The 23,842-nt window shown below is 43.9% G+C and overlaps 1 protein-coding gene across 2 annotated transcripts in view; it reads left to right on the forward strand.

The window, feature by feature from the left end:
* Window positions 1-23,459, forward strand: part of LOC112224084 (PTPRF interacting protein alpha 3) — a 65,358-nt gene extending 41,899 nt beyond the window's left edge. For both annotated transcript variants that reach the window (XM_024387381.2, XM_024387382.2), the window contains 10 exons: window positions 8,713-8,913; window positions 9,076-9,138; window positions 9,608-9,634; window positions 13,392-13,567; window positions 15,318-15,415; window positions 15,586-15,761; window positions 19,759-19,827; window positions 21,437-21,599; window positions 21,748-21,815; window positions 22,284-23,459. In XM_024387381.2, the coding sequence (XP_024243149.1) occupies window positions 8,713-8,913; window positions 9,076-9,138; window positions 9,608-9,634; window positions 13,392-13,567; window positions 15,318-15,415; window positions 15,586-15,761; window positions 19,759-19,827; window positions 21,437-21,599; window positions 21,748-21,800 (1,026 nt within the window). In that variant the 3' untranslated portion in view covers window positions 21,801-21,815; window positions 22,284-23,459. The remainder of the gene's footprint in view (window positions 1-8,712; window positions 8,914-9,075; window positions 9,139-9,607; window positions 9,635-13,391; window positions 13,568-15,317; window positions 15,416-15,585; window positions 15,762-19,758; window positions 19,828-21,436; window positions 21,600-21,747; window positions 21,816-22,283) is intronic.
* The last annotated feature ends 383 nt before the right edge of the window (window positions 23,460-23,842 follow it).

Below are 23,842 nucleotides of genomic sequence, written 5' to 3' on the forward strand. Positions count from 1 at the left end.
TAGTGTTGTCTGCAAACTTGATGATTGAGTTGGAGGCGTGCATGGCCACGCAGTAATGGGTGAACAGGGAGTACAAGAGAGTGCTGAGAACGCACCCTTGTGGGGCCCTAGTGCTGAGGATCAGCGGGGTGGAGATTCCCACGCTCACCACCCGAGGGCGGCCCGTCAGGAAGTCCAGGACCCAGTTTCACAGGGCGGGGTCAAAACCCAGGGTCTCGAGCTTAATGATGAGTTTGGAGGGTACTATGGTGTTCAATGCTGAGCTGTAATCGATGAACAGCATTCTTACATAGGTATTCCTCTTGTCCAGATGGGTTAGGGCAGTGTGCAGTGTTATGGCGATTGCATCGTCATTGGACCTATTGGAGTGGTCTAGGGTATCAGGTAGGGTGGAGGTGATATGCTCCTTGACTAGTCTCTCAAAGCACTTCATGATGACAGAAGTGAGTGCTACGGGGCGATTGTGATTTAGTTCAGTTACCTTAGCTTTCTTGGGAACAGGAACAATGGTGGCCATCTTGAAGCATGTGGGGACAACAGACTGGGATAGAGATTGATTGAGTATGTCCGTAAATGCGCATGCTCTGAGGATGTGGCTAGGGATGCCATCTGCGCTGGCAGCCTTGCCAGGGTTAACCCATTTAAATGTTTTACTCGCGTTGGCCATGGAGAAGGAGAGCCCACAGGCTTTGGTAGCGGCCCATGTCAGTGGCACTGTATTGTCCTCAAAGCGAGCAAAGAAGTTGTTTAATTTGTCTGGGAGCAAGACGTTGATGTCTGCGACGGGGCTGGTTTTCTTTTTGTAATCCGTAATTGGCTGTAGAACCTGCCACATACATCCTGTGATTGAGCCGTTGAACTGCGACTCTTTGTCTCTATACTGACGCTTTGCTTGTTTGATTGCCTTGACGAGGGAATAGCTGCACTGTTTGTATTCGGTCATGTTTCCAGTTGCCTTGCAATGATTAAAAGCGGGGGTTCAAGCTTTCAGTTTTGGGCTAATGCTGCCATCAATCCACGGTTTTTGGTTAGGACATGTTTTAATAGTCACAGTGGGTATGACATCTCTGATGCACTTGCAAATAAACTCACCCACCAAGTCAGCGTATACATCAATGTTGTTGTCTGAGGCTATCCAGAATATACCAGTCCATGTGATCGAAGCAATCCTGAAGCGTGGAATCCGATTGGTCAGACCAGTGTTTGACGGACCTGAGCATGAGCATAGGCTGGGAGCAACAAAGTGGAGTTATGGTCAGATTTGCCGAAGGCAGGGCAGGGGAAGGCTTTCTGTGCATCGCAGAAGTTAGAGTAGCAATGATCCAGAATGCTAGCAGCCCGTGTCTCGCATTCGATATGCTGATAGAATTTAGGAAGTCTCGTTCTCAGGTTAGCTTTGTTAAAATCCCCAGCTACAATAAATGCAGCCTCAAGATGTATGGTTTCAAGTTTACATAGAGTCCAGTGAAGTTCTTTCAGGGCCGACAAGGTTTCTGCTTTGGGGGAGGGGGGTATACACAGCTGTGACTATAATCGAAATCGAAGAGAATTCTCTTGGAAGATAATGCTTGTAAGGTTTAGGTCAGGTGAACAAAATTCCTGTATGTTGTTGTGATTACACCATGAGTCGTTAATCATAAGGCATACACCCCCACCCTTCTTCTTACCAGAGAGATGTTTATTTCTGTCGGCGCGATGCATGAAGAAACCGGGTGACTGTAGCGACTCGAGTGAGCCATATTTCCGTGAAACAGAGAATGTTACAATCTCTGATGTCTCTCTGGAAGGCAACTCGTACCCTAAATTCATCTACCTTGTTATCTAGAGATTGGACATTGCCGAGTAATATGCTCGGGAGCAGTGGATGGTGTGCTCGCCTTCTGAGTCTGACCAGTAGGCCGCTCTGTCTGGCTCTCCTGCGGCGACCTCGTTGTTTTGGGTCAGCTTCTGGGATAAGATCCCATGTCCAGGGTGGAGGTTCTGAACAAAGGATCCGCTTCGGGAAAGACTTTTCCTTATTCCTGGTAATGTTGATAAGTTGTCATCGCTTTTATATCCAATAGTTCTTCCTGGCTGTATGTAATAACACTTGAGATTTCCTGGACTAACAATGTAAGAAAAAATGCATTAAAAAAACTAATATTGCGTAGTTTCCTAAGGACCTGTCAGAGTCTTGTGTATAGGTGGCAGGGAAGTCAGGCGCAGGAGAATCGAACCGAGTGTAATGGAGTTATTTAATAACGATAAACGAAACATACTCCAAACACTAAATGTAAACAACAAACAAGTGGGTACGAGGACCCGCACCAATACAAAAAACAACACTGAATAATAAACCATCTCTGACAAAGACATGAGGGGAAACAGAGGTTTAAATACACAACAGGTAATGAATGGGATTGAAACCAGGTGTGTAGGAAGATAAGACAAAACCAATGGAAAATGAAAAATGGATCAATGATGGCTAGAAGACCGGTGATGTCGACCGTCGAGCACCACCCGAAGAAGGCCTCGGGGACGACCCGGAGGGCGAGGTGCAGGGCGATCCAGATGGAGACGGTGGAATTCTCGCAGCATGGAAGGATCTAATACGTCCTCCACCGGAACCCAGCATCTCTCCTCCGGACCGTCCCCCTCCCAGTACACAAGGTTCTGAAGGCCCCTCGCCCGACGTCTCGAATCCAAGATGGATCGAACGGAGTCTGCCGGGACACCCTCGATGTCCAGAGGGGGCGGAGGAACATCCCGCACTTCAGCCTCCTGGAGCGGGCCAGCCACCACCAGCCTGAGGAGAGACACATGGAACGAGGGGTTAATGCGGTAATTAGTGGGTAGCTGTAACCTATAACATACCTTGTTCACTCTCTTCAGGACTTTAAATGGCCCCACAAACCGCGGACCCAGCTTCCGGCAGGGCAGGCGGAGGGGCAGGTTTCGGGTCGAGAGACAGACCCTGTCCCCTGGTGCGAACACCGGGGCCTCACTGCGGTGATGGTCTGCGCCAACTTTCTGGCGCAGTATGGCGCGCTGAAGGTGGATGTGGGCAACCTCCCAGGTTTCCTCCGCACGCGGAACCAATTGTCCACCGCAGGAGCCTTGGTCTGACTCTGATGCCAAGGAGCCAGAACCGGCTGATACCCTAATACACATTGAAAGGGAGAAAGGTTAGTGGAGGAGTGGCGTGTTCTGGGTCATCTCTGCCCAGGGCACAAACTTCGCCCATTTCTCCGGCCGGTCCTGGCAATAAGACCGCAGAAACCTACCCACATCCTGGTTAACTCTCTCCACCTGCCCATTACCCTTGGGGTGAAAACCTGAGGTAAGGCTGACCGAGACCCCCAGACATTCCATGAACGCCTTCCAGACCCTTGATGTGAACTGGGGACCCCGATCAGACACTATATCCTCAGGCACCCCATAAGGCCGGAAAACGTGTGTAAACAGGACCTCTGCGGTTTGTAAGGCCGTAGGGAGACCGGGCAAAGGGAGGAGATGACAGGACTTAGAAAAACGATCCACAATGACCAGGATCATGGTGTTACCCTGTGAAGGTGGAAGATCGGTTAAAAAATCCACCAACAGGTTCGACCAGGGCCGTTGTGGAACGGGTAAGTGTTGTAACTTACCTCTGGGCAGGTGTCTAGGAGCCTTGCACTGGGCGCACACTGAGAAGGAGGAAACATAAAACCTCACGTCCTTAGCTAAAGTGGGCCACCAGTACCTCCCATCAAGACAGCGCACCGTCTGACCTATCCCTGGATGACAAGAGGAGGGTGACGTGTGGGCCCAATAGATCAGTCGGTCACGGACAGCAGACGGAACGTACAGACGCCCAGCTGGACACTGAGGGGGAGAGGGCACTGCACGTGACGCCCGCTCAATGTCTGCGTCCAGCTCCCACACTACCGGCGCCACCAAACAAGAAGCTGGGAGTATGGGAGTGGGATCCATGGACCGCTCCTCTGTGTCATACAGCCGGGACAATGCGTCTGCCTTAACGTTCTGGGAGCCTGGTCTGTAAGAGAGGGTAAACACAAAACGAGTGAAAAACATGGCCCACCTTGCATCTCGGCTGTACTACAGATTGCGATGGTCAGTCCAGATGAGAAAAGGGTGTTTAGCCCCCTCAAGCCAATGTCTCCACACCTTCAAGGCTTTTATGACAGCCAACAAATCCCGGTCCCCCACATCATAGTTTCGAGCTTCAGTGGCGTACCCGAGCGCTGAGAGAGCACTGCTCCTATCCCAGCTTCGGATGGGTCCACCTCCACTGTGAATGGCAAAGGGGGATCCGGATGAGCCAACACAGGAACCGAGGTAAACAGAGCCTTCAGGTGCCTAAAAGCCCTGTTCACCTCAACCGACCACAGAAAGCGCACCGGGCCCCCCTTTAGCAGTGAGGCAATGGGATAAACCTCCGGTAGTAGTTGGCAAACCCTAAGAATCGCTGCACCTCCTTTACCGTGGTGGGAGTCGGCCAATTACGCACCGTTGCAATGCGGTCTCTCTCCATCTCCACTCCTGACGTGGAAATCTGATGCCCTAGGAAGGAGACGATTGTTGGAAGAACAAGCATTTCTCAGCCTTGACATATACAGTGGGGCAAAAACGTATGTAGTCAGCCACCAATTGTGCAACTTCTCCCACTTAAAAAGATGATAGGCCTGTAATTTTCATCATAGGTACACTTCAACTATGACAGACAAAATGAGAAAAAGAAATCCAGAAAATCACATTGTAGGATTTTTAATTAATTTATTTGCAAATTATGGTGGAAAATATGTTTTTGGTCAATAACAAAAGTTTATCTCAATACTTTGTTACATACCCTTTGTTGGCAATGACAGAGGTCAAACATTTTCTGTAAGTCTTCACAAGGTTTTCATACACACTGTTGCTGGTATTTTAGCCCATTCCTCCATGCAGCTCTCCTCTAGAGCAGTGATGTTTTGGGGCTGTTGCTGGGCAACACAGAGTTTCAACTCCCTCCAAAGATTTTCTATGGGGTTGAGATCTGGAGACTGGCTAGGCCACTCCAGGACCACTAAACCCTGCCCATGCAGGTCTCTGAAAATCTTGTCTACAAAAGATTGGAAGACTGATGGAGCATTGATCAACCCATATGGCATGACGAGGTACTCATAATGACCTGAGGTGGTGCTAAATGCCGCCTTCCACTCGTCTCCCTTCCAAATACGCACCAGATTGTACGCACTCCTGAGATTCAGTTTAGTGAAGAAGCGCGCCCCGTGCATTGACTCAATCGCTGTAGTGATAAGAGGTAGCGGGTAGCTATATCTCACCGTGATTTTATTGAGACCTCGATAATCAATGCACGGGCGCAAACCACCATCCTTCTTCTTCATAAAAAATAAACTTGAGGAGACGGGTGAAATGGAGGGCTGAATGTACCCCTGACGCAGGGATTTGGAGACATTTGTCTCCATAGCCAGTGTCTCCACTTGCGACAGGGGATACACATGACTCCTGGGAAATGCAGCGTCTACCAGGAGATCTATCGCACAATCCCCACGTCGATGGGGTGGTAATTGAGTCGCCTTCTTTTTACAGAAGGCGAGAGCCAAATTTGCATATTCTTGGGGAATGCGCATGGTGGAGACCTGGTCTGGACTTTCCACCATAGTAGCACCAACGGAAACCCCTAAACACCTACCTGAGCACTCTCGCGACCACCCCGTGAGAGCCCTCTGTGGCCAAGAAACAGTGGGGTTATGACAAACTAACCAGGGTAGGCCTAGCACCACAGAATACGCAGGAGAATCAATAAGGAAAATACTAATATTTTCCTTGTGACCCCCCTGCGTTACCATACACAAAGGAGCGGTGGCCTCTCTGATAAACCCTGACCCTAATGGTCGACTATCTAAGGCATGAACGGGGAAAGGCATATCCACAGGAACAATGGGGATCCCTAAACTATGAGCTAAACTTTTATTAATGAAATTCCCAGCCGTGCCTGAATCTACTAGCACCTTATACTGGGAACACGGGGAAAATTCAGGAAAAGTGACAGAGACAAACATATGTGCAACAGAGGGCTCTGGATAAGAATGGTGCCTACTCACCTGGGGTGACGCCAGAGTGCCCTGCCTGCTGCCTTGATTCCCAGAGGAACCAACCCGGCATCGACCAGCAGTGTGACCTCTGCGAACACATATGGTGCTCGAGCGGGAACCCCTCCGGTCTCCCTGCGCACCATCCCTCCCAACTCCATGGGTACAGGAGAGAGGGTGCGGGAGGATGGAACAACCCGACCCCGATCTAGACATCCACGAGTAGCCAGCATGTTGTCCAGCTGATGGACATGTCCACCAGCTGGTCGAAGGTGAGGGTGGTGTCTCTACAGGCCAGCTCCCGACGGACGTCCTCGCGTAGACTACAGCGGTAATTGTCGATCAGGGCCCTGTCGCTCCATCCAGAGCCGGCAGCCAGGGTCCTAAACTCCAGAACAAACTCCTGTGTACTCCTAGTCTCCTGCCTCAGATGGTAGAGGCGCTCACCCACCGCTCTGCCTTCGGGTGGGTGGTCGAATACTGTCCTGAAATGGCGGGTGAACTCCTCAAAATGGTCCAACGCCGCATCCTCTTTTCCACACACAGCGCTGGCCCACTCCAGGGCTTTCCCGGTGAGGCACGAAACGAGGGCGTAACTCTTCTCACGGTCCGATGGAGCTGGGTGGACCGTGGCCAGATACAAGCTTAGTTTGAGGAGAAAACCCTGGCAGCCGGCAGTATCTCCATCGTACCCCTTAGGCAGGAATAAATGGATCCTGATGGGTTCAGGTGGGGAAAGGGAGCTCAGGGGAGACCCCGGTTGTGCTGGTGGTGACGCTGGAAAAACTCCCTGTCTCTCCCAGCGGTCCATATTCTGGACAACACGATCCATGGCAGCACTCAGATTGTCAATCATCTCCATGAGTTCCATGACGCGTTCTTCCACTTCCATGGCCGGGGTACCTTCTCCTGCTGACTTTTTAGGTCAGAGATTCTGTCAGAGTCGTGTGTATAGGTGGCAGGGAAGTCAGGCACAGGAGAATCAAACTGAGTGTAATGGAGTTATTTAATAACGATAAACATAACATACTCCAAACACTAAATGTAAATAATAAACAAAGTGGGTACGAGGACCCGTCGCACACCAATACAAAAAACAACACAACACTGAATAACATGTCCTAAAGTAATGATGGACTGTCGTTTCTCTTTGCTTATTTGAGCAGTTCTTGCCATAATATCTTATCTAATAGGGTTACCTTCTGTATACCACGCCTACCTTGTCACAACACAACTGATTGGCTCAAATGCATTAACCTCTCTGGGATATGTGGGACTAACGTCCCACCTGGCCAAAAGACAGAAAATGCAGAGCGCCAAATTCAAATAAATTACTATGAAAATCAAACTTTCATGAAATCACACATATAAGATACCAAATTAAAGCTACACGTGTTGTGAATCCAGCCAACATGTCAGATTTCAAAAAGGCTTTTCAGCGAAAGCAAACGATGCTATTAGCTGAGGGTAGCACCTCCGTAAACAAAGAGAGAAAACATATTTCAACCCTGCAGGCGCGACACAAAACACAGAAATAAAAATATAAATCATGCCTTACCTTTGACGAGCTTCTTCTGTTGGCACTTCAATATTTCCCACAAACATCACAAATGGTCCTTTTGTTCGATTAATTCCGTCGATATATATCCAAAATGTACATTTATTTTGTTTGATCCAGAAAAACACCGGTTCCAACTTGCGCAACGTGACTACAAAATATCTCAAAAGTTACCTGTAAACTTTGCCAAAACATTTCAAACTACTTTTGAAATACAACTTTAGGTATTTTTTAAAGATATTAATCAATCAAATTGAAGACGCGATGATCTGTGTTCAATACAGGAAGAAAACAAACTGAAGCTACCTTTCTGGTCAAGCGCCTCTAACAAATAGTACACTTGAAGTGACCCTCGTTGTGAACAGGGCTACTTCTTCAATACACAAAGGAAAAACCTCAACCAATTTCTAAAGACTGGTGACATCCAGTGGAAGCGGTAGGAATTGCAAGAAGGTCCCTTAGAAATCTGGATTCCCAATGAAATCCCATTGAAAAGAGTGACCTCAAAAAAAAGAAATCGGAATGGATTTTCCTCTGGGTTTTGCCTTCTACATAAGTTCTGTTATACTCCCAGACATAATTCAAACAGTTTTAGAAACTACAGAGAGTTTTCTATCCAAATCTACTAATAATATATATATATATATACTGCCCCCTGTCACCAAGAAGTTAAGAAGGAAAGAAATTCCACCAATTAACATTTAACAAAGCCCACCTGTTAATTGAAATGCATTCCAGGTGACTACCTCATGAAGCTGGTTGAGAGAATGCCAAGAGTGTGCAAAGCTGTCATCAAGGCAAAGGGTGGCTACTTTGAAGAATCTCAAATATAAAATATATTTTGATATGTCTTTTAGGTTACTACATGATTCCATGTGTTATTTCATAGTTTTGATGTCTTCACTATAATTCTACAGTGTAGAAAATAGTAAAAATAAAGAAAAACCATTGAATGACTAGGTGTCCATTTTTTTACTGTTAATGTACATGATGAACATATTCTTTAATTCAATTCAGCCTTATTGGCAGGTAATGTGTGTAAATATTCCCATATTCCATATTCGGTCTCCCTCATCTTAGTTGTGGGTGGGCATGCCTGCCTGGTATGTGGCTGCGTGTCGTGCCAATGTGAAGAGCGGTGCCATTATGGCCAACCTGTCGGACACAGAGATCCAGCGGGAGATTGGCATCAGTAACCCCCTGCATCGCCTTAAACTACGCCTGGCCATTCAGGAGATGGTGTCCCTCACCAGCCCCTCGGCACCGGCCAGCACACACTCTGTAAGTGAAACAATGCGTAATAACCTGCCCACAAACATTAGCATATGTTCAGTAACATATTTGCCACACATCCAGAAGTTTGAATGTGTCTGAGTGAAAATGTGTTCCAACTGTAATGATTTATTCTTTTCCAATATCAAATTGTCCTCAATGACATCACAGTCGACCAGTAATATCTGGATGACACATGCAGAAATGGAGTCACTGACCGCTGCCATAAAACCAGTAAGCTGTTTCTATTTGCTTTAAGTTCTCCTAGAAAGTATCTTATTTCAAAAGTGATTAAATCTTTGTTCAACAAATTAAAAGACATTTCGTGCAACTCAATTGTCTAACGATAGTGTATTAATTCGAAACTGTATAAGATTGTATGGTACACATTTAATTGGCTTAAAATCGTCAGGCAACTTGAGACTATGCTGAATGAAATGCCATTTATCATTTGTTTTCTTTGTCTTTTTCTCTGATTAGGCATGTATTGCTGCACCTTTCCCCCACTACTCCCCCAATTTCTCTTTGAATGTAGTGTTTCTCCAACTAATTTTCCTTCACCAACAAACTGTTCCTCCTTCTGCCCCTCCTTCCTTATATCTTCTCCTCTCCATAATGCCTCCTGCCATTTACCATTCTGGCAATCGTTCCTTCTCCCTCCATATCTATCCTTTTTTTCCTCTTTCCTTTGCCTCCACTGAAGGAAGTGAAGGAGTTCAGCTGGGACCAGGTGAGTTGTTTTTTGTCATTAATATTATTGTAATGATTGGGAAAACTATATTGATGTCATGTTCGTTATAAAGATCAGACCAAGGCGCAGCGTGAGTAGAGTTCCACATGCTTATAATAAAACCGAAACTCAGCAAAACAAACAAGCACAAAAGAAACGTGCAGCTGTAATGAATAAAGCAGACAGGCAACTAAACATAGAACAAGATCCCACAAACACCAAAGGGAAATGGCTACCTAAATATGATCCCCAATCAGAGACAACGATAAACAGCTGTCTCAATCAGAGACAACAATAAACAGCTGTCTCTGATTGGGAATCATTTTCAGGCCAACATAGAATTACAAAACCCCCTAGACCTACAAAACACTTGACATACAAAAACCCTAGACAATACAAAAACTAGCGTACCCACCCTAGTCACACCCTGACCTAACCAAAATATAAGGAAAACAGAGATATCTCAGGTCAGGGCGTGGCCCGTCGCCGGAGACCCCGGACTGTGGCCCGTCGCCGGAGACCCCGGACTGTGGCCCGTCGCCGGAGACCCCGGACTGTGGCCCGTCGCCGGAGACCCCGGACTGTGGCCCGTCGCCGGAGACCCCGGACTGTGGCCCGTCGCCGGAGACCCCGGACTGTGGCCCGTCGCCAGAGACCCCGGACTGTGGCCCGTCGTTGGAGGTTCCGGACTGTGAAACGTCGCCTGAAGCTCTGGACTGGGAACTGTCGCCGGAAGCTCTGGACTGTGGAGGCACACTGGAGGTCTGATGCGTGGTGCCGGCACTGGTGGTACCGGGCTGGTGACACGCACCTCAGGGCGAGTGCGGGGAGCAGGCACAGGACGTACTGGACTGTGGAGGCACACTGGATATCTGGAGCGTAGAGCTGGCACAATGCGTCCTGGCTGGAAGCTCACTTGAGCTCGGCAAGTGCGGGGCGCCTGCACAGGACGCACTGGCCTGTACAGACGCACCGGAGACACAGTACGCAGAGCCTGCGCAGGATATCCTGGCCCAAGGAGGTGTACTGGAGACCAGGAGCGTGAGCCGGCACCATCCATCCTGGCTGGATGCCCATTCTAGCCCCGCAAATGCGAGGAGCTGGAATTAGAGCGCACCGGGCTATGAATGTGAACTGGAGACACTGTGCGCATCACTGGGTAACCCGGTGTCTGACCAGTCACACGCTCCCCACAATAAGCACGAGGAGTTGGCTCAGGTCTCCAACCTGACTCAGCCAATCTCCCCGTGTGCCCCCTCCAATATTTTGGGGGGTTGCCTCTTGTGCTCACCTCGTTTGTATAACTCCTCGTAATATCACCGCTCCGCTTTCGCTGCCTCGATTTCTTCTTTCGGACGGCGATACTCCCCCGCCTGCGTCCAGGGTCCTGCTCCATCCAGAATCTCTTCCCAGGTCCATTCCTCCTGAACATGCTGCTTGGTCCTTTGTTGGTGGGATCTTCTGCCACGTTCGTTATAAAAATGAGACCAAGGCTCAGCGTGAGTGGAGTTCCACATGTTTATAATAAAATCTAACTCAGCAAAACAAAACAAACAAGCACAAACGAAACGTGCAACTATAATGAAGAGTGCAGACAGGCAACTAAATATAGAACAAGATCCCACAGACACCAAAGGTAAATGGATACCTAAATATGATCCCCAATCAGAGACAACGATAAACAGCTGTCTCTGATTGGGAACCATATCAGGCCAACATAGATTTACAAAAATCCCTAGACCTACGAAACCCTAGACATACAAACTCCCTAGACAAAACAAAACTAGTGTACCCACCCTAGTCACACCCTGACCTAACCAAAATATAAAGAAAACAGAGCTATCTCAGGTCAGGGCGTGACAAGTGATTATATCACATTGCAAACAGACCATACAGTTGAAGTCTGAAGTTTATATACACCTGAGCCAAAAAACATTTAAACTCAGTTTTTCACAATTCCTGACATTTAATCCAAGTAAAAATGCCCTGTTTTAGGTCAGTTAGGATCACCACTTTATTTTAAGAATGTGAAATGTCAGAATAATAGTAGAGAATGATTTATTTCAGCTTTTATTTATTTGATCACATTCCCCGTTGGTCAGAAGTTTACATACACTCAATTAGTATTTGGTAGCATTGCCTTTAAATTATTTAACTTGGGTCAAACGTTTTGGGTAGCCTTCCACAAGCTTCCCACAATAAGTTGGGTGATTTTTGGCCCATTACTTCTGACAGAGCTGGTATAACTGAGTCAGGTTTGTAGGCCTCCTTGCTCGCACATGCTTTTTCAGCTCTGCCCACAATTTTTCTATAGGATTGAGGTCAGGGTTTTGTGATGGCCACTCCAATACCTTGACTTTGTTGTCCTTAAGCCATTTTGCCACAACTTTCGAAATATGCTTGGGGGTCATTATCCATTTAGAAGATCCATTTGCGACCAAGCTTTAACTTCCTGACTGATGTCTTGAGATGTTTGTTCAATATATCCACATAATTTTCCTAGCTCATGATGCCATCTATTTTGTGAAGTGCACCAGTCCCTCCTGCAGTAAAGCACCCCCACAACATGATGCTGCCACCCCGATGCTTCATGGTTGGGATGGTGTTCTTGGGCTTGCAAGCCTACTCCTTTTTCCTCCAAACGTAACGATGGTCATTATGGCCAAACAGATTTATTTTTTGTTTCATCAGACCAGAGGACATTTCTCCAAAAAGTACAATCTTTGTCCCCATGTGCAGTTGCAAACCGTAGTCTGGCTTTTGTTATGGCGGTTTTGGAGCAGTGATTTCTTCCTTGCTGAGCGGCCTTTCAGCTTATGTCGATATAGGACTCGTTTTACTGTGGATGTAGACACTTTTGTACTTGTTTCCTCCAGCATCTTCACCAGATCCTTTGTTGTTGTTCTGGGATTGATTTGCACTTTTTGCACCAAAGTACGTTCATCTCTAGGAGACAGAACGCGTCTCCTTCCTGAACGGTATGATGGCTGCGAGGTCCTATGGTGTTTATACTTGCGTACTATTGTTTGTACAGATGAACGTGGTACCTTCAGGCATTTGGAAATTGCTCCCAAGGATGAACCAGACTTGTGGAGGTCTACAATTTTTTTTTCTGAAGTCCTGGCTGATTTCTTTTGATTTTCCCATAATGTCAAGCAAAGAGATCCCGAGTTTTTTAGGTAGGCTTTGAAATACATCCACAGGTACACCTCCAATTGACTCAAATTATGTCAATTAGCCTATCAGAAGCTTCTAAAGCCATGACATCATTTTTGGAATTTTCCAAGCTGTTTAAAGGCACAGTCAACTGTGTGTATGTAAACTTCTGACCCACTGGAATTGTGATACAGTGAATTATAAATTAAATAAATCTGTCTGTAAACAATTGTTGGGAAAATTACTTGTCATGCACGAAGTAGAGTTGCCAAAACTATAGTTTGTTAACAAGAAATTGGTGGAGTGGTTGAAAAACGAGTTTTAATGACTCCAACCTAAGTGTATGTAAATTTCGACTTCAACTGTATATCCCAAATCCAAATGTTCCTTTAAATTATTTGATCTATTCTCAGAGAAGATTTTGGAAGGAAATTTAGGAAATTGAAATAAATTGTCTCTCAGAGGACATCGATTCTCACTGTCTAGTGCTCTTTCACATACTTTTTCTCTCGTTTTTATATCCCACCTCCCTCTTTCCCCCCTATGTTTTGTATCCCAACACCCCTCCTCTCTCCCTCCCTCTTTCCCCCCTTCCATCTAGATCCTGGCCTACGGGGACATGAATCATGAGTGGGTAGGGAATGAGTGGTTGCCCAGCCTGGGTCTGCCCCAGTACCGTTCCTACTTCATGGAGTCTCTGGTGGATGCTCGCATGCTGGACCACCTCACCAAGAAGGAGCTTAGGGGACAGCTTAAAATGGTGGACAGCTTCCATAGGTTGGATTCAAATAGTTTCAATCAATCTTTGCTGTCATCGAAGGGCATTCCATGTATGGAAGCAGATTCATGCCAAAATCTTGGTATTGATTTGGCACAAATCTGCTTCCTTAATTTATGTGCTGCATGAAAACAAATAAAATACTGATCATCAACAGCAAAGAGGAGTAGTGGGATGGGAATATTAAATGTACAGTACCAAAGGGCATCTTATCTAGTGTCCTCTGCTTAGTTACATATTTCAATGGTTTTTACATGTATTTCTTATCATCATCTCTTTTGTTCCTCTTCTCTAGAGGAGAAGGGGTTGGTTGTCACACGTTTTACTCTTGTGTGTACTTCTTAGCACCAGTATACACTATATATACAAATGTATGTGGACACCCCTTCAAATTAGTGGATTCGGCTACTTCAGCCAAACTTTTTGCTGACAGGTGTATAAAATTGAGCACACTGCCATGCAATCTCCATAGACAAACATTGGCAGTAGAATGGCCTTATTGAAGAGCTCATTGACTTTCAACGTGGCACCGTCATAGGATGCCACCTTTCCAACAAGTCAGTTCGTCAAATTTCTGCTCTGCTAGAACTGCCCCGGTCAACTGTAAGTGCTGGTATTGTGAAGTGGAAACGTCTAGGAGCAACAATGGCTTTGCCGAGAAGTGATAGGCCAGACAAGCTCACAGAACAGGACTGCCCGAGTGCTGAAGTGCGTAACGCGTTTAAATGGTCTGTGCTCGGTTGCAACACTCACTATCGAGTTACTTCCAGAGACAGTTTGGAACGTCGGCACAAGAACTGTTCGTCGGGAGCATCATAAAATGGGTTTTCATGAAAAAGCCTCACCATGCACAATGCCAAGCGTCGGCTGGAGTTGTGTAAAGCGGCTGGAGTTGTTTCGGGCCAGGCACCTAAGTGAAGGGAAATCTTGTCAGCATATAATGACATTGATGATTCTGTGCTGTGCCCAGTGCAGCTATTTTTCATGAAATTATTTGTTGAGATCGGGTGGAAGAACCAGGCACCCCATTTTTGGGATGTTCCAGTGAAGGGAAATCTTAACGCTCCCCGCACAGCATATAATGACATTGTCTAGATGATTCTGTTGGTTTGAAATTTTTATCCTCATCCATCTTTGTGCCCAATTGTGGGATGGATGTCACACAGTATGGGGTTGGTTTTTGCTAGAAGCGTATACCTTTTGCTACAGGAAATAAAGCAATATAGCATACAAAAATTAGCCTTTCTTTGATCGAATGATATTCCTAACAAAATCCAGCATTTTAGGCCATGAGAATAACAAAGTACCTTTTTAGGACATTTGTGAGTGTATGTGTGTGTTTGCACATGTGGGTGTGTGACAGAAACAAATGTGTGAGAGAGGGGCAACAAAGGGAGCTCTTTATAGCACATGCACAGAAGAGAATTTACTATAATGGAGTTGATAGTGACAACCATCCCCAACCACTACCCCCCCCCTCCCCCATGCTAATGAAGATGGTAGTTACTGGATGCATGTCATGTTGACCAGGTGTCTGAGTTCTTTCAAAGAATTCACATATTTTCAACTTAAAAATATTACAGAGTGCCATTTAGATTGGGAGTAATTAGCACTGTGACAACCAACCCTACTCCCCTAATAGTTGTCTTTTCTCCAGTTTCTCAGCATCAGGGTTGTTAATGTGTTTGGTTGTGAGGACATCAACAGTATCTCTCTCTCTCTCTCTCTCTCTCTCTCTCTCTCTCACAGGGTCAGTCTACATTATGGCATCATGTGCTTGAAGCGTTTGAACTATGACAGGAAGGAGCTTGAAAGGAGGAGGGATGAGAACCAACATCAGAACCAAGGTGAGCATACGTACAGGTAACTTGTCTTGCAAGTTGTCTTGTCAACCGGGTAACTTGGGCTATAACGTCGCCATATTCTTTGTCTCTCAAATGCAAATGTTCACTGTATTTGTAACCCCACACGATTGTTATTGTACTACAGTAGCTGCCTCTTTCTGCCCGCTCCCTAGATGTGATGGTATGGTCCAATGATCGAGTGATGTGTTGGGTCCAGGCCATTGGGCTAAAGGAGTTTGCAGATAATCTCACAGAGAGTGGGGTCCATGGGGCCCTCCTAGCCCTGGACGACACGTTTGATTACACCGACCTAGCCCTGCTCCTCCAGATGCCCAATCAGAACACACAGGTACCTTCCCTTCCTGCTACACTCCCAAAAAAGGCTGGGTTAAAAACGACCCAGTTTGCTTTTGAAATAATTTTACTATTCAAATAATATCATGGTATCCGGATAGTCTAAATACATTTGAAACTTCAATGGGGACTTGCTCGTGTGACTCAAGAGGTCTGCCTGTTTCAGCACAGAACGGTGTGGGAGGGACGGAGTGTCTGACATGGAGGGGGAGAGAGAAAGTAGACAGACCAACTCGGTTAGACAACCTATTGCAGCAACAAGTTTATCATCTCATCTGGTCTGTCTTGACTGCATCAAATTGAAGTAAAGAAGCTAGCTAGCTACACTAGCCAGCTAGCTAGCAAGGCTAATTGAGGCTATTTTGCTGCGCTCCCCATCCAACAACTCCATTCATATTAAACAACAGCCTACCTATTGGATGATCATTGTAGCCTACTCTCCCACGTCACTGCTACACATAGAGCCTCTGACAGTAAAGCTGTTTTGATTGACTGATAAACATACTCATAAACTCTGTCATTGAAACTGTCATAAAACTGTTTTATAAACATTTTTAATGTCATGGTCTATCCTTGCATGTACCAATGGCACATAGATAATACAATTTTAGTCAAAGCCTTTTAATACAAAATAAAAAGTATAATACATTTTTGAAAAAAATATATATATATACTCTCACAGGTAATCGAATAATAATGTCTGTTCGGATATTCGGGTAAATATTGGACAGAACACACACAGGGTTATTTTGACCCAGCCAGTTGTGTTGTGTGAATAACCCAATATGTTTGGTTGTCTGGCTTACACAAACATTGGCTAATTTAACCATCATTTAACCATCACTTTCATGCTGGGTTGACTCAGGGGTGAATGACTGCCCCCTCGCATTGAAGCCACGCAAGTTGAAAGCCAACCGCGGTACTGCAGGAATTGTTAGCAGGATCCCTCGTTATAGTGAATGGAAAAATTGCAATCTTCGTGGTAAATGTTTGTGAACACAATCATGATACCAATAATAGCTTCTAATAGACCAGATGTACAGTCACCTGACAGTGTATTAAGTACACCCGTCTGCTTCCGGGTCAGATCACCCTTTGCCTCTAGAATAGCCTGAAATCTTCGGTGCATGGATTCAACAATGTGTTGGAAACATTCGTTGCTCAATTGGTATCAAGGGACATAATGTCTGCCACAGGAATACATTCCCCACACCAGGACACCATGGACTCATGCTGCTTACGCCAAGACATGACTCTGTCATCAACATGACACAACAGAAACTGTCCAATTGTCCAGTGTTGGTGATGGTGTGGCCACTGGAGCCACTTCTTCTTGTTTTTAGCTGGTAGTGGTGAAACCCATTGTGGTCGTCTGCTGCAATAGCTGATCCATAGAAAGGATCGACCAGTTGTGCGTTCTGAGATGTCGTTCTGCCAACCACTGTTGTGTTGCTCATTTATTTGCCTCCCTGTTCGTGGCCCACCTGTTAGCTTGCACAATTCTTGCCATTCTCTTTCAACCTCACTCATCAATGAGCTGTTTTCGCCCACAGGACTGCTGCTGACTGGATGTTTATTTATTTGTTTGTCACACCATTCTCTGTAAACCCTAGACACTGTCGTGGCTGAAAAGCCCAGGAGGCTGTTTCTGAGATACTGGATCCGGCACGCCTGGCACCATCGATCATACCACTCTCAAAGTCGCTTAGGTCACTCATTTTGCCCATTCAATCGAACAGTAACTGAATGCCTCGATGCCTGTCTGCCTGCTTTGTATAGCAAGGCACAGCCACGTGACTCACTGTCTGTAGAAATAATAATTTCCGTGACCGTGGATGGTGTACCTAATAAACTGGCCTGTGAGTATGTTCTGTAACTTGTTATTTATAAATCGCACACAGAAGTAGTTATAAGAATAATTTAGTTGCTAATGGCAGCCTGCAGTACCCCGGTCGGCCTTCAAGTTACTCAGTGAGAGGTGAAGCACTGAGCTAGCCTGCAACATCACTTTCTGGAGAAGCTCAGACTGTGCATGGTATGTCTCCATGAGACGCCATCTTAACCGACTTAATTTGGCTTCAATGCACTATTGAGTTTTCACATAGGACTGAATGGTGTCACGTTATCGATGGCTTTATCCATTCAAATCAAATTGTATTTGTCACAAGCTTCGTAAATAACAGATGTAGACTAACAGTAAAATGCTTACTTACGGCTAAAGATAAAAAAGAGAATTTAAAATAGACTCGAGGAAATACACAGTGAATAATGAGTAAGCTGTTTTTGGTCATAGGAAATGATGGCGGAGACATTATGTACAAAAGAAGTTAAGAACAGTGTAATAAAAACACAATGGCAGAATTGATCAGGTTAGGGGTAAGACTGCTGCTGTTCACATTTTTATTGGTCTTTGCTATCAGGAATCCTTGGGATGTCCCAACACTGACCCCGTCGAAGTTGAAATTTAAAACAGTTAAGGTTAGGGTAGGGGTTAGGGTAGGGTTTAGGGTAGGGACATCCCAAGGATAGCACAAACCTTTTTTTATTCTAATCCATAGGTAATTTGCAGGCGTGACTTTCAGACAGTTATTTTTGTCTACCCGTGAGAGTAAATGTCATTCCTGTTCATCATGTTAAGTTTGTACACTGCAAATTAAAATTTTCCTTGAATATTTTTAATCTTTCCATATTCTAATATGAAATTAATAACAATAGTATTTTTAATATTGTAACAAAGTGGTATCTATCCCAACATTCAGATATGCATAGGCTTTTGACTCATACACTTGCGTAACCCTTATAACAGCTATAAAATCATTAGCGTTCAACCTTCATGTGATAACAATACAACAACAGAACAGATTAACCGGAATGACATTTGCACTTATGGGTGGCCAAAAACTACCTGAAAGCCACGCCCCTACTAAGCCACGCCTACGGTCTATCAGCATCAACAACCCAACCTTGCTCTTTTTAAAGTTAACAACCCAACTAAGTGGCCCAATGCCTGCAACCCAGCAGTTGGATCATCCAAACAACCCAGCATATTTCTGTGTACAGTAGTCCAATCAGAACATGCTCACCACCAGGGATTTTTTCTGCCATGGAAATCCTTGGGCGGGCCGTCTAAGTTTTTTTTCATATTTATTTTATGATGGAAAAATGCTTTCGATGTAAACTTAAATGACTAAAACCAGACATAAAGATAATAACAGACCTATATATATTGTAATAATATAATGTTTGAGAACTAACAGTCTGAAAAATAAAAGCTAAAGATATTTACTTTAAAGCTGCAATATGTAACTTTATGGGTGAACTGACCAAATTCATATGTGGGTTATAGATCTGTCATTCTCATTGAAAGCAAGTCTAGGAAGTGGTAGGTGTGTTCTATGTGCACGTTTTCTATTATTATAATTCTTATGTTTCGTTTTTGTATCTTTTACTCTCGTAATTTGATACTTTTGTACACCAACTTCAAACAAGCTGAAAATACAATATTTTTCGTAAAAATATATTTCACAACGATATACAGTAAATGGTACCATGATTCTCTACTTGTTTCTGTTGCTTGCTTATTTTGTCACACAAATTGAAATTAGGCAAACTATTAAAAAAAAATTTAACCAGGAAATGGCGATGCGATTTCTGCATATCACACCTTTAAAACTGACACAATTTCTTTCAACTCCATTAAGAAACTTGTAGAATTGCAAAAAATGTCCTTAAATTTAAGAAAAAGTCTCTACACCGCCAAGATGGGGTCCTCTAAAAGGTTCTCTAAAATCCAGCCATGCCGACGGGCTGACCACTATCCAATCAGAGGACAGGCATTCCCCATTCTACTATCGTAGTCTAATCAGAACAACCATCATTCACCACAATCACCAACATACTTCATTTACAACTGTTTTGTAATTCAATGTAATCAATAAATTGCCTTGATAATCTTAATTATAATCTTAATACACTCATTCTTTCTCTCCCAGGCGAGGCAGATGCTGGAGAAGGAGTACAATGCTCTCATCTCCATGGGAACTGAGAGAAGACCAGATGAGGTAAAAATAATAATAAAAGAATGCCAATGAAAACAACATCAATAAAGTTATGCTCAATGTTAATGACTCATACAAGCAAGCGTTACAATCTTTATGAAATGGTAGGTGGATAGTTGCCTGCCGTAGGCTATTGATCATGAAGAAAGGCAGTTTGTTCCTACGAACCTTAACATGTATTTTTGCCACATTGTGTTCTATAGTATACCTACAGCTGAAGTCGGAAGTTTACATACACTTAGGTTGGAGTCATTAAAACTCGTTTTTCAACCACTCCACAAATTTCTTGTTAACTATCTATAGTTTTGGCAAGTTGGTTAGGGCATCTACTTTGTGCACGACACAAGTAATTTTTCCAACAGTTGTTTACAGACAGATTATTTCACTTATAATTCCCTGTATCACAATTCCAGTGGGTCAGAAGTTGACATACACTAAGTTGACTGTGCCTTTAAACAGCATAGAAAATTCCAGAAAATTGTCATGGCTTTAGAAGCTTCTGATAGGCTAATTGACATAATGTAAGTCAATTGGAGGTGTTCCTGTGGATGTATTTCAAGGCCTACCTTCAAACTCAGTGCCCCTTTGCTTGACATCAGGTGAAAATCAAAAGAAATCAGCCAAAACCTCAGAAATAAAATTGTAGACCTCCCCAATCTGGTTCATCCTTGGGAGCAATTTCCAAACACCCGAAGGTACCACGTTCATCTGTACAAACAATAGTATGCAAGTATAAACACCATGGGACCACGCAGCTGTCATACCGCTCAGGAAAGAGACGCGTTCTGTCTCCTAGAGATGAACGTACTTTGAACGTTGTCTCCTAGAGATGAACGTACCCAGAACAACAGCAAAGGACCTTGTGAAGATGCAAGCCAAAGAAAACCATCCCAACCGTGAAGCACGGCGGTGGCAGCATCATGTTGTTGGGGTGCTTTGCTGCAGGAGAGCCTAGTGCACTTCACAAAATAGATGGCATCATGAGGATATATTCAAGCAACATCTCAAGACATCATCAGACATCAGTATCGGTTGGTCGCAAATGGGTCTTCCAAATGGACAATGACCCCAAGCATACTTCCAAATTTGTTGCAAAATGCTTAAGGACAACAAAGTCAAGGTATTGGAGTGACCATCACAAAGCCCTGACCTCATTCCCATATAAAATATGTGGGCAGAACTGAAAAAGTGCATGCGAGCAAGAAGGCCTACAAACCTGACTCGGTAACACCAGCTCGATCAGTGTGAATGGGCCAAAATTCACCTAACTTATTGTGGGAAGCTTGTGGAAGGTTACCCAAAACATGTGACCCAAGTTAAACAATTTAAAGACAATGCTACCAAATACTAATTGAGTGTATGTAAACTTCTGACCCACTGGGACTGTGATGAAAGAAATAGAAGCTGAAATAAGTCATTCTCTACTATTATTCTGACATTATTCTGACATTTCACATTCTTAAAATAAAGTGACCTAAAACAGGGAATTTTTACTTGGATTAAATGAGTTAAACATTTTTTGGCTAAGGTGTATGTAAACTTCTGACTTCAACTTTAACTAGCACTTGGTAAACCTTATGAATATCATCATACAATATTGTCTCTTTGATAGGATGGCACTAAGACGTTCACTCGCTCACCTTCGTGGAGAAAGATGTTCAGAGAGAAGGACCTCCGGGGCGTGACCTCTGATTCCTCGGAAACGTTACCCGCCAACTTCCGTGCCTCCGCCATCTCCACGCCCTCCGTCACCCTGAGGAAAGTCCAAAGTGAAGGTGAGGTGGTCGTTTCTTTCATCTCCTTCCCCCTGGGTACCTGCTATTTGAGTCATTGATTCCATGCTGACCAACCATTTCAGTGTTATTGACTGGAAATCTAGTGTCATTGACTGGTGTTTTAAAATCGTAATGCTATCTGTTTCAGTGAACTCCGGGCCCAGGGGTGAGTCAGGGTCAGTGAGAACATATTCCTGCTAGAGATAAGCACACCAGGTGAGAAAAATACTTAATTGCCAAATAATATCATAAAAGTGTACAAAGTTGTAAATAGTTGTGTAAAGTACTGAAGTAAAAAATACTTGAAAGTACTACTTAAGTAGTTTTTTGGTGTATCTGTACCTTACTAATTATATTTTTGACAACTTTTATTTCACTACATTCTTATCGAAAGTATGTACTTTTTACTCAGTACGTTTTCCCTGACACCTGAAAGTACTCGCTACATTTGGAATGCTTATTAGCGGGACAGGAAAATGGTCTAATTCACACACTTATCAAGAGAACATCCCCGGTCATGCCTACTGCCTCTGATCTGGCAGACTCACTAAACATTCAGTACTGTCATCAGAACCCATTTGTCATTTCAGTCATCCAAACACATTTCAGAAAAGAGCCGACCCATACTGAATTGTAGTTATTTTTTGGTTGCTTCATTATATATCAACCCTGTGTTTATTTTAGAGTCCGAAAAAAATCTACCCAGTTTTTAGAACAATAAGATGAAGATCATCAACAAAATGGAGAATAGAACACAAACAACAAGAATTCAACTGGAATCCTTCAAGAAACAAGGACAATGTGAGAGAATGAAAATATGCTAAAATAGAGTGAATGTCCATCTCTCTCTCTTTCTCTGTCTCTGTGTCTCTCTGTCTCTGTGTCTGTCCACAGTTGTGGCATGAAGGTGTTTGATGCTGTAGAAAGTGTCTCTATCGCCCATTGTTAAGTTCATCTTCAGTTATGAGTGTGAAAAGACAACATAATGACTCTTCTTGTTTTTCTTTGAGACGTAAAACTGCATTCCCATTCTGATCAACAGAATGATAACCCAGATTGTTTTGGGCTGTCGAGAGAACATGCATACCCTATCTGTTAAAATCTCAGAACAGGGTATTGAGATTGTGTTTCTCAACCTTTTTGTAACGTGGACAGGCAAGATAAGTTATTTCCTTTACTAAGGACCCACAAGCTATGGTCCGTCTCTCTTGGGGAACCATTTACATTAAAATGAGCACTTGAGACCTGACTAAATCAGGTACAGCTAACCATCTGAGGGACCAGTCAGCATCATCCAAGGAACTGGTCGGTCCATGGACCAGAGGTTGAGGAACACTGTGTTAGGACAGAGGGAGAGGGAGGTTACGAAATCAGTTATAAGGGTTATGAAGGGAGAGTGTGTGAGGAAATGGAATCATGCTCTTAAGCCATAACATACACCATCAGGTGCACAATGAGAAGGACAATGAGTGAAGTGCATTATGACAAAATCCTGTTCCAACAACAAATTTGTTAATATGCATGCCAAAACAAAACCATTTTAGAGTGAGATTAATGATATCAATCATGTAATGACATGAAACCTTGGGTACGGGTAATTTGTAAATTGTGTGTGTTTTATTTGTATCATTTTTTTATGGTGTGTGTGTCTGAACTGTATGTTAATATCATACTTAAGACTGACTGTAATTTTTGTTTAAAAAGTAAATGCATTTTAAATTATGGACATTTAAGATATACTTGTATATGTACATTTTAAAAACAACTTATGATTTATATTAATGAAGAGTAGTGATGATAATTTAAAGTAATATAACAATGATAATGATTGTAAAAGCTGTAATTAAAAAATACCTGTAAAATGGATGGAAACTAAGTGTTTGCAATTTTTTGTTCCACATTATAATTCCTCTTCCAAATAAGGTTATGTAATCCTTCCTATGGAAGGTCAACAGGAACAGTTACTTGATGTGTTCTTGATTTTTCTTTTGATCCTTCCCTCGTATCAGGTTCCCACTGGGCACAAATTGGTTGAATCAACGTAATTGGTCAACACATTGTGATGTGGAATCTACATTGGATTTGAAAAAGCTATCAACGTAAATTGTTTTTTCAATCACAGAATTATGTCATCATTGTAACCAGTTTTCAACATAGACAAACCTTGTATAAAATATGGTGAATTTGTACCTTTTTGAAACGATGTCAAATCTTCAACGTTATATCCACTATCAGAAAAAAAC

This window comes from Oncorhynchus tshawytscha, linkage group LG25, assembly GCF_018296145.1.
Source record: "Oncorhynchus tshawytscha isolate Ot180627B linkage group LG25, Otsh_v2.0, whole genome shotgun sequence".
In the NCBI taxonomy this organism is placed as follows: Eukaryota; Metazoa; Chordata; class Actinopteri; order Salmoniformes; family Salmonidae; genus Oncorhynchus; species Oncorhynchus tshawytscha.